A 12388-nucleotide genomic window follows, 5' to 3' on the forward strand; every position below is an offset into this window, starting at 1 on the left:
GTCATTATAGTGAATCCTATGTTATTACACAATTAGATACTTGATGATAGTACCTCTGAAACTTTTTTTAACTCACTGAAGAAATACTCATGTACCTTTGATATTACACAATTAAAAGATAACTCAGCAACGTATTTTAAGTTGGTACTCTATACCTCTGAAATTGCAATCTCATTATGTTTATATTAGACGATGACCTTATTGGCTTACTAGAACAATTATATGATCCCTACAACTTGTTTCCAAACCCAGACAAGGACTGAAAACATATACCCATCAATATTCTCAACCTCCGGCGACAAACCGATTAATAAGTATAGCACATATACTATGCAAAAACTCAACTACACCATTTAATGTAAACACAAGGCTAAGATAAGCACATAATGGTTTCAATACTAGAGCTAGGAGTGGATTTTATATGGACTATATATATCTTCCAATTAATGATCGAAACACAACTAACCAAAATTATACCCAACATGACATACGTATATCTATGCACTTAAATATTACCAAAGAAACTCACCAATCCATGTAAAATTAATCTCAACTATTAAACCACGGATGATAAAAGGAGCAAAAGTTGTTCGTACCACAATCAAGGACCATTCTGGAACTTTGACATAAGAAAGTCCAATGCACGTTGTTGCTCATCGATTCTTGCCTTTTGGGCATCCAGTTCTTGTTGTTGAGCATTCATTCTCTCTTGTGTCGATTTAGGCAACTCCTCAAGCTGGCTCTCAATCTGTTGCCCTCTTCCTCAGCTGATCCACCTCTGCATTCACGTATCCAAAATAAAACCACAATGTTAAATATCCAAAATGAGTAGGTTTTGTTTCATGATGAAGTGGCTTGCAGAACCCTACTTGTTAAGCTATTTCCTTGTTTATTAGTGCTCATTCCCCAAATGTCTACTACAACTTACTTTTACTTCTTTATATTATTTAACTTTTTATTTTATTTTTGGTGGAGCATTGTTAGATGAGGACAATTTCAGAAATGTTCCCTTTGACATTTATCTGAGATTTAGCCAAAGTTAAGAATTCATGATATATATTAAGGGTTTGAAACTAAATTTATTTGTGCCTGCCTATAGTTGGCAAAGACACATGTCGATACATTTGTGTTAATATAAGGATCTAAAATAAGGTGCATCACAACTATGAAGAACGTACTAAACAATTCCAAAAAATTGAATAATAGTCATCTGATTTCTTATGGTTCCTAAGATACACTACACAACATTATTTACACTGATAACTAACTTATGCTTATATCTTATGCATCTACGAAATTAATTTGCAAATCATGAACAAAGTAATAACACCCAAGTTAATTTGCAAATCAATGAATTTAATTTGCAGATCATAATAGCTAAAGAACACGCCTCGTACAGAAGTCGTAAATGCAGATAAAACAAAAATCTACGAAACTGAAAATTCCACCGGCCATTAACCAATATCACCTAAGTAATGGAAGAATCAATAACACTATATGACTCTACAAAACTAAATAGCCGGTAAAGCAAAATTTTAACCTGATAAACCAGTATATATCCAAAGTCCAAACTAGCAAAAAAAAATTACCTGGACTGATAGCTATCGCTTGCAGAGTCCTTTCACTAAGTTATTAACAATAATAAAAAAAAATAGTTTTTTTGTTCCTAATACCAGAAAAAGTTGCTTCTTTTATTTCTTCAAACAAGTTTGAATGATAATTCTTGAAGAAACGAAAAGAAAAATCACAACTTTACTCTCGTTTTTAAGGTAAGCAAGTCAAAGAAAGATTTTTGCTCCAAAAGTTACCAGAGATCTTCTTTCCATCAATGAAGGAGCTAGACAAATTGAACCCGAAATAATTAAAGCACCTACGTACAAAAAAACTATAGCTTTAACAATTACAGGGGATTAGAAAAGGGGAGAAGAATATTAAAAAAAGAATAAGGTGAGAGAAAGTGAGAGAAAGAAGTACCTGGAGATCGAAATTGAGAGGATGAAGAAGGAGAGTGAGGAGCCATTCTATTTCCTTTTACTGATTTCCCAAAAAATGTTTCTTCTCTCTTTTCTTTTTTGTGAAAATTCAAACATTTGGTGCTGGTTACAATTGAAATCACGCCGAAATTGAAAACATATCCGACGATATAAACGTCAGTATAAAATGCTAGTTCCCACGATCAACAAAAGTGTTGCTAGCTTAAGACAAGTAGCGATGAAAACTATCGTCTCCTTAAGTACAAACGTATTTCCGACCTTTTTATCGTCGGTACTGCACTATTTCAATTATAAAAAGAATAATCTGTTACTAAAAAAATATTTAGACTACTATTTCCGACTAAAAATACATCGCAAATAATAATTTTAACATTTCAAACGAACAGATTTGTAGGGACAATTTAAACGTGCCAAAATGTTAGTTTTAGGAACGAAACAAAAATTCGGTAAAAAACCTGTTTGATGTAGTGCAAGTGTTTGAAGAAAGCGGGCCGGGAGACTGAACGTGGGATTCAAAGTAGTTTTTTAGTGCATTTGTGGGGCGGGACTAAAAAATTAGAATTTGGTCTTCTATGACTATCACATAAAGTCTGGGAAATATAACTATTTTAGTGAAATAGTCACAAATAATTCTCCACACATATACACCTTCTTTAGAAAAAAAACCATTTGTGACCGTTTCGAAAATGCACGTCACCAAAAAAATTTTAAAACTATCACAAAAACTATTTTCTGCCATTTGTGACCGTTTCAAACAGAACAGTCACAACTAACATTTTAAAACAGTCACAAAAACCCTTTTTTGTACTAGTGTCTTTACTTGAGGACAAGCAAAGTGTTGTTTGGGGGTGGTGTGATAAACACCCAAAACTATAATATTAAACCTCGTAGAGACATAACAATTTGGTTAATTATGTGTTTAATAATTATGATGAAATAATTATATTTTCGCACTTTTGCAGGTTTTCGCAGTTAATGTAAAAATAATGGTTCAACCTGCATTAAAGCACGAGAATAGTGCATATATATGAAGTCTTCCTATTCAGCTCATGTGAAGTTCAACAAAGCCGGACTAAAGCCTGGGGACTCAAATAGGATAGAATCAAGTCATAATAGGATTATATGCAGAAAAGGATCAAACTTTCAAAGCTCATATCTCTTGAACCTAGACTCCAATTTCGGCGAGTAAGCTACCCAAACAATCAATATGACAATCTTTACCTCAGGCCAGATTTTGCAAAAATCGAATTATGAACCCACCAATGAATACAGCACGTGGACCCATTCTGTGGACCCACAAGAAGAGATGAGTCATCAATCATGGAGCAAGTGAAGACAAAACTGCCAAATTGGCACAAATTGACACTTTGCATGTATTAATTACCTTGACTAGACTTTTTGTGCCAAAATAGTGCTAATTTTGGCATGATTAGATTGAAGATAAGATGGTAATAAATGTGAGTAATTGGTGGGAGGTGGTTTCACTTGGGAAATTAAAGAATGCTCTCATATGTATTGCTTTTGTAATTGGGAGCATTCATTCCCATTCATGCATATTTCATTTTCTAGCTAAGCTTTAAGTTTTCTTGTAATAGTGTTAATGGAGTAACATTTGTTCATCAAATAAAAGTTTTTGTCCTCCAAGTAAAAATCAGGTCTTTCATTCCTCTTCTTCTATTTTTATCTTAACTTAGCATAGCCCATTTGCATAATCATTTACTCCCATGATCATGAGCTAAAACCCTCCAAGGTGGAGGGTTAATAATGCTCATGTGAGGATCAGGCTACGTATTCTTAGATCCCAAAATCACTACTTAGGAACTTAGGACTCATTTGACATCCTACCCCAAAATGGTAGTGTCTGGCCAAATTCAAAGCTTAGAGCTTGAGATAAACTCGCGTGCGCGGCCCAATTGACACTGGGGCTAGTCGCGTGCGCGAGCCCCTAGTGACTTCAGACTCCTCTATTTGACAAGTTGATGTAGGATGAAACCAGGAGTTGAAATGATATTTTAGAGATGAAATATCAATTCAACTCCTCATGTTAGTAAGATGGACTCAGACATGAGTGGTACATCTTGCTAGGGATCGATCCTCAAGTCTGTTTTCGGATTTGTTATGAACCCAAAATAGATTAGAGATAGTAGTGATATGTTTTATTAAAAAAATATGTAGCTAGACTTTGCATGAGTATGATTAATCCTCTATATTTCTCTTTCTCTAGTTTTCTTATAAAGTTTTATCAATTACCTTAACTTACATATTAAGTTATCTTAGGAAGTTAAAATAAAAAGATCGACAACCTACTCACATAGTTCTCTAAGGTGTTAAATTTTTAGTTATAACATCATCCTAATATTAAGGTTGGAGCGATAACCCTTACTCTAACCATACACACGAAGACACGTGAGTAAGGAAATCTTGAATATTGGTACGTTAATGGTTGTGAAACTTTCATACACATAAAACCATCAAAGTGCTAACATCACAGCCCCCTGCCAACATCTCATGGCCAAGCTTCTCTTAGCACATGCTTTAGTATTATTATTATTATTTAAACAAGTTAATAGGGTTTGGCAGACCCTTACCTGTATTAAGATCTTAAATAAATCATTCCCCTTGCATCATTTGAAACTAGTTTAGAAAGTTTATTGTCTAAAGGAGGGCCATTACACACATATTGATTATCAAAAGACACATATAAATTTGCAAGGTAATCCGCACTCTTGTTAACTTCTCTATAGACATGAAAGAAGATGACATCCTGAAACCTTGAAACTTCATATCTGATAGTAGCAATTAAATTACAGAAGAGCCATGGGGATTCTTCATAACCTTTTAGAATTTGAATTGCTCTGAGGGAGTCAGAGCAAACTTTAACCTTCTGAATACTTTGTTGCTGGCAGAGATGTAGTCCCATTTCAATAGCTTTAAGCTCTTGAAATATTATTGAACATTGGTAACCTCCACCGGTGTAAGTGAGAATAATATTCCCATATTGATCAATGACTATTCCACCATAGCCAACAGTGTTCCGTTTCATAGAACCATCAGTATTTAGTTTCATATACCCTATCGGATGGAACTTCCATTTTCAGTAGATAGGTTATTTAGTTATGAATTTGACTTGAATGTACAGCATTGTCAGTAAGCATTTGATATCTGCAGAATCTTAAATAGTGTCAATCCTTATTCCCAAGTAAATTTTCATTTCTTTGAGAATAGAGTTAGTGATATGTCCATAAGTGCTTGAATTATTATTGACTCTCCTGCTATTTCTTTCCTTCCACAGATGACCTATTGTGGCACAAACATACACCTTGTATATTTCATCTTGTGGATTGTGTTTTCTGCATAAATTAATTATATCACACCATTTTGTGTTTGAAGGTTTTACTAATCTTCCCAAACCAATTGCATTCTTCACAAGTGACCAGACATTGGTAGAGAATGGACAATCAAAGAAGAGGTGCTTAGAGTTTTCCCTCGCAGAATCACAAAAACAACATGAAGATGTTGTAAGAACCTTTTTTGAATAAACTAGTCTATCTTGAGTAGGTAGACTCCCTGAGAAAAGTTGCCACCCATTGAAAGAGTACTTTAATTTGGATGCACTAATTTCCCCCAAACCATTGAACACCAATTAGGTTTGCTGTGTTTTCTTCTTAATGCTTGGTACTTTTGAAATGAATACCCTAGAAAGTGAGTTCAGCCAGATTACTCTATCCTCAAATAAGTACGTAACTATTAATCTCGGTTGCCAAGATAGCATTCTTAAGGTTTGGATTAGGCAAATTGAGTACAAAGTGATTCCAATTACCATTTGTGATGAGAGTGCTTACCTTGGCATTTAGAGGAAAGTTTCAGTAATCTTTTGCTGATTGTAAGTTGATCAATGAACTCTTCATGCACCATGGATCATGCCATAAAAGAGTCTGGTCACATGTTGAAATACTATAGCTAAGGAGCTTCATAGCAATTTTTTTGTTGTTAAGAATATATCTCCAGGTCCAAGAGCAATCCCTAGGCATTGACATAATTCAGGAAAAATTTGCTTTGATGTGCTCTACCCAGGTCCATGTGATCCATAGCCCTAAATCTTTACATGCAAATTTATAAATGAGACCACAATAAGCTGCTATATTCCAGATGAAAAGATCCTGAATCCCCAACCCTCCTTCCATCTTAGGGTATTGAATATTTTCCCTACTAGACTAGTGCATCTTTTTCCCCATTTGAGATCCACTCCATAAGAATTTTGCACAAATCTATGCAACCTTGATCAAGACACACTTGAGGGGGGGGGGCTATTCCATAGTTTGAGATAGATGCCCTTTTGAGTTTTTGTTTTTTTGTAACCCAAGGGAGTATAGGGTACGTGGCTAGTTCCTAAACTCACTACCTAATGTGATCGCTTCTGAAAAAATATAAAATTATAAATGATCGCCGGCAACATGTCTCTCAAATGCCAAGGAAACATAACAACACCCCATATAATGATATAAGAAATAATATGCTTTTGTAAGAATCCAATCTAGCTTGATACTACTACATTCTATATGTACGAGCTATGGATGCAAGTTCGTTGTATTGTGGTAGATTCCTAAGTAAGAGAAACAGGTCGAATTGTTACCACAGTTCAATGACATGATCCCGTAGTTAGTGACTTTTGTCAATCCGACCATTTGACGACACCCTTAGTTGAAAATAAAATTTTCACAGTGTGGTATGTGGATTTGCACAAATAATACAGTAGATCTTCCAATAGGTTAGATTCAAATATGAGTTAAGACTAAAAGTAGAATATGGCACTTGTTGCTGCTCTTCTAGCATATATAATGTTTCCTAAGTGGCCATTTACCAGTCTTACTCCTCCTTACATAAATCTCGATCTTGCATGTTTTAGAAGAAAAAATTCACTAAACATTTTATGTTTCTTAATTATTTATCTCCCACAAGGGATCTTAATTAATTCAGGAATTAGATCAACTTAGTTTTAGATCTCCTCTATCTTTCTACTCCCCGTCTCCCCCAAATGATTGTTATTAGATACCAATGACAACTAAATAAATCTAAAGACGGGGAATATATTCATCAGGAGCTCACGACTCGTTTGCGTCAACCACTACCAGACGGTCAATTTTAGTAAACAACATAATTAATTGCAAAGTGCCAAAGCTTTTATATATTTGAATAGAAAAATATATGGTAGCAATATTTCAAACTTTAAAACATTTTTGGTTTTGTGAAACAGTGTAGTCTATTAGGGCTACTGAACTGTTGGGTAATCCCTCACCATGTGAGAAGAAGAGAGTCCTTGTTTTTTCTAGATAAACCAAAATTTCAGCATAAATATATAAAAGAAGTTAGGGTTTTTTATCTATAACAAAAAAAGAGAAAGAGAAAACCAATTTTGAAATACAACCAAAATTGAGAGAAAACCCTTGCAAAGAGATAAAGCTTATAAGGAGAGAGATTAGTGAAGAGAGATCTAGTAAGTATGGAGATACTTGAGAGGAGTGATTATAATCTTCCTTCCTACTCTTATAAAAAGATTGGCTATTGTGGAAGTAGGCATCATTGGCCGAGCCACGGTATATCTTGTGTCTCATTGTATTATGTTTTTACTTTGCATTGCTATTGCTTGTTTGTTATAGTTAATTCCATAGCTTAGATTTGTGGTTGTTGGTTGTAGTGAAAGCTTAGATTTTGATTGGAATTTAGAGTGTTCATATACAAACTATCTTAGTGAGGATCGATTGGTATCATTTTCCCCAACATGAACTTTATTGATGTTCAAGTTGTTGTGATGAAATGATTATTGTGTTCACAACTAACAAACCACAAAGACAGGTCGATGACCCTGCATTACTGCGACCTGGTCACCATGGACATTCACATCCATTTGTCATATTGTAGCCCTTGTAGGTTCAAACTTCTTGTATCAAGTTATTTGAGGCGTCAAAGATGACCACCCTCGCTTTAGAGAGATAGAAGGACAATTAAAGGAAGAGAGGACAAAAAATATGGTTCCAGTTTAGCTTTTTATTTCTTGAATCTATTTTCGATAAATAAATTTAACTTGAAACTAGTTCTTTGACCCGTGTGTTGCACGGGCCAGTCTATTTGAATTGGTAGAGTTAACATTTACGCAAGTACATAAGAGTAACAACAGATATAGAAGTGTAGCTATATAGCCGATACTATGGTATCTGAAAGTATATATTGCGTACTAAGCCATCTGAATTCTTGTACAGAGTAAATAATTGGATGTTATACATGCAAAATATATAGTTGAAGTATATATTGCGTACTAAGCCATCTGAACTTAAATTTTGAGTCAATATGTAAAATTCTTATAATGAGTAAAGACCTGGATGTTATACAGGCCGGCAACATAGTTGAAAGTATGAGGCAAACAGAGAAATTATGTTAAAGCACCAGCAAAAATGCCAACATGGACACTACAAACTTACACTTAGACTTATTTTAAGCCATGGGCTGTGAAAAAGTACAGTGTTTGCTAGGCTGGGAACAAAAGGACGTAAGTTGAATCAATTAGAAGTGACCTAAGACAATTTTTTTACTTCAAAATTAAAACCATATAGCCTTGACCTGTCTTCCAACTCTGATACAACTAGATGAATAAAACATTTAGAAAAATAGAAAACACAAAATAATCGGTACATTACCAATACTCAATGAGAAGAGATTGGATCCAAGAAGTAAAGGTAAAAGAGTTAATGAGAATAGCTAGCCATTTTTGAAGGTTATGATAGAAATACGAAAAAGAATAAATTGTATAGTATGATAACTCAACACCTTAATCAGAATGAATCAGTCTCATAAGTGAGTGTTATTCATCTATTATTACAAATATTATACTGAAGGAAGTTAAAATAAAATAACTTATATAGATACGACAGTATACTCCTAACCAACATCGATGCTAATCCGACTCTCATCAATTTTGCTTCTGCAAACAAAACAATTTAATTTTTCTTAGTAAATGATATGTTTCTGTTGTAGTTGCTTATGAAATTTTTTATATCATACTTACTTTATAAGTTGTCCTCTTTATTCTTTTTGACTTGTGGCTCAAGGTTAAGCAATCATTAGGAGCGTCATTTGCATTAGACTATGAAAAAAGCATCGAAATCATTTAAGTTAATTGTGATATGGGAAAATCATATCATAATATTAAAGTGTCGTAGAAGAAAAGTTAAAAGGTACCTTTGTATTTGTTTTGTCTAAGGTTACCAGCTTGGAAATCAAAATGTTTTCTTCTGAGCAATCCTTATCTTGTTGATCAATAACCATTTCATCCTGCAGTAAATAACAATTAAATGTACTTTACAAAGAAAAATTACCTTTACGCAAAATAGTAAATGGGAATCAGATACTAAACCTTTTGGACGTTCTCATGTATGCCACCAATCTAAATATCCCGATCTATGTGAAAGATTTTGCTGACAGTAAATTATTTATTCTGATCTTTCAAATTGAATGGAGCTATTTTAATTTCAAAAGTAAAAGATACTCCTACCAGTTTCTTTAATTCTTCTTTGATCAGTTCAGAACCATTATCCTAAACATAGCAACAATATAATATAAGTAAGTATTGCAGTATAAATGTCACATTCGTTACAAATAATATTCTAATAATATTTGATATTTCTTTTAACCTATTTCTCCATATCAACCAATTTTTTGACAGGATATCTCCAATATAAGATTTTCAGCAAGTTTGTCAAAAACCACCAATGATATAGAATGTGTTAAGTTTTCAACTTGTATTCGAATCATATACATACCATTCAAAAAAAAAAAAAAAAAGTTGTTCAAGTATAAAATATGTTAAATTGAACTAAAATAGAAGTTTTGGCTCATACCTTGGCTTCACATATGTAACAAGAGTATGGCAACCATCGCACCAATCATTAATTGTTGTCTTTGCGTATCACTTTTCTAACACATTTACCGCAGCCATAATAAAAAGGCTTAAAATCATGTAGCACTTCACAAATTTTTGCTTCACACGTGTACAATGTACCCTGTGTTTGTGAAGAAACCCAAAAAAAAATTATGGTAATTATTTTTCAATGAGTTGAACAAAAAGAGTTGGTAAAAAAAAATTGTATAAGCTATTTCCTTACCATAGAAGGTTTTTGATCCAAAATAAGCGGTCTTCTTCAATGCAAGCATAAGCATCTACAACATACTGTTGAAACAACCGACCTCCATGAATCAATGCCTAACCTTCGTCAAACCTCTGCTGAATCAAATATGCATAGAATTTTCTCACGCTGACCCTTTGACTCTTGGTAGTCCTTCCTCCACTAGTGTCACGATAAGGGATTTTGACCATAAACCCATCCTGCACATAAGGAAATAGTAATGGATTTTGCATAGCCATAAAACTTGGATACAAAGCACTTATTCTTTTCAATCCGGTATCCTTTCTATCAACAATAATATCCCATCCATCGTTGTGTTCCAAACCGTTGCCCACCATAATAGTAGCAACCTCAGACGAGGTTGGATAGTTATATTGCCTTGCATCCCTACTACGACTTCAAATAATCTGCAACCTAACATCTAAAAAATCACACTGCTGAAACCTATCTCGTGCCATTTTAAAAGTTCATGCAAGATGATTATTGTCATCTAATACCTTTACAAGACCTTCAACAATTTCAGGATCCAAGTTGGCCTCCCTATGATCTTATCTAAGTGAATTCATCTTGTTTTGTATCTTATTATGCGTATCATGGATGTATAACTGTGCGAACTTAGGTTTATAGCCTTCGCTTGGTAGTAAAGTACCAAGCCTATGATAATTCTGACCTTTTAGCCGAAAGGCATAAGGTCCCCGACCTTTATTTATCTTCCTATCTACCTCCCCATTGATGTAAAAATAAATATAATATTGTAAGCGCGGGTATTTCTCTTGAATTCCTGCGTCCTTCTTCCTCAGCCATATTCTAAAAGCTGACCCAAAAAGTGAGGTGGGTCATTTAGTAAAGGCAACTAGACTTTTCCTGCCCGCTTGGCAACAAATCGAAAAAGATGGATGACATGGCCGTTTTTTACTTCTGGTTCCTTTCTTCATACCATGCAAATGCTCTACAATTATGACAATTCAAATTTGATCCATTGGTCCCAAATAATGTGTCTCCAATAGATGGCCTATAATGAAATAAAAAATTAAATTCATACCTATGTTACCTATACATAACTCCATAATTAAAATTAATTCTCTGTAAAAAAAGTACATAACCCATTCATCATACCTGAGTCTCTTTCACTATTATGTGAACATCCATTAAATTGTTCATCTCGCAAAGACACATTAACTTCATCATTTGCAACGGTGCAACCATGTGTTTTGCTTGTGGTTGTAGTAGTTGTGCCATCCTCATGAACAACAGTACGTGCAGTGAATGTAAACAAACCGTAGGCGTAGAACGATTAGAAATCGGTCGTGACCTTTTATTTAAGAACTGATTACATAGACACTCAATCTTCCTCTTCTTGTATCTCTGCCAAAGGATACTTCGGCAAAGGAATCTCGACTTTCTCGCCTCCCTTGTAACAATATTCATTTGTGCCTGAACAAATTTAATATTAATAAATACGGATATATCACAAATAATCGTATACGGAATCTAAAAAATGTTGAACAGTTAGTTGTAAATAAATGTAAAGTGACAAAAGAGAGGAACAAACTGATAATAATATTGGAGTTGAAAGAGATTGATAAATTGGTCACACATAAGCAAATGCTTTTAATAAAGAATGAAAAAAATAGTAGAGTAATTCTAATAATATCATAGATGAACAGGAATTACTCCCCAAATCTATAAGTAGAAGCATTTTAAAAATCTTTTGATTTGAAATGAATTGGTATGATAGAATGATTGAACATACCTTTTTTCTTATAGAGTCATAATATTGTGTTAATGTTTGTGTATGGATGTAAATGAAAATATATAAGGGGAAGGAAAAACACAGATTAGAAAACAGTGAGGGATTGAAAGAGGGCATTTGCAGTGAGGGATTGAGTAGTTACTCCTCAAGTGAGCAAAGCCAACGCTCAAAGGGCAAAGGGGCAAAATGTCATTTAGTTGGTTTATGTCTGTCCTCATCTCTCTCTTCGTCTCCCTCTCCGGCCACTCTCCACATGCCTCATCTCTTCATCTCCCTCTCTCTCTCCCTCTCCGCTCACGCCCCCACTGCTATGCAGTATACTAGTATAATTTTTTTTCGCATTTTTCTTCTAATATTTGTAAAGATGGCGTGGAGATCTGAGAACACAATAAAGGACTGCCCTTTAGTAGTGTTAATAGATAGCAATGGAACAGAACGTGCACTGGTGATGCTTGGGAATCAAG

General features: G+C 34.2%; 1 protein-coding gene across 1 annotated transcript; it reads right to left on the reverse strand.

Annotated features, from left to right (window-relative positions):
- Window positions 1-4587: 4587 nt before the first annotated feature.
- Window positions 4588-5061, reverse strand: LOC147514947 (uncharacterized). The gene has a single exon (XM_086592751.1). The coding sequence runs from the start codon at window positions 5059-5061 to the stop codon at window positions 4588-4590; it is 474 nt and encodes a 157-aa protein (XP_086448877.1).
- Window positions 5062-12388: the final 7327 nt, after the last annotated feature.

This window comes from Coptis chinensis, chromosome 2 (genome assembly GCF_015680905.1).
Source record: "Coptis chinensis isolate HL-2020 chromosome 2, ASM1568090v1, whole genome shotgun sequence".
NCBI lineage: Eukaryota > Viridiplantae > Streptophyta > Magnoliopsida > Ranunculales > Ranunculaceae > Coptis > Coptis chinensis.

Excerpts from the sequence above, each read along its gene's own strand:
- LOC147514947 (XM_086592751.1), bottom strand. The coding sequence starts at position 5,061 with ATGAAACTAAATACTGATGGTTCTATGAAACGGAACACTGTTGGCTAT.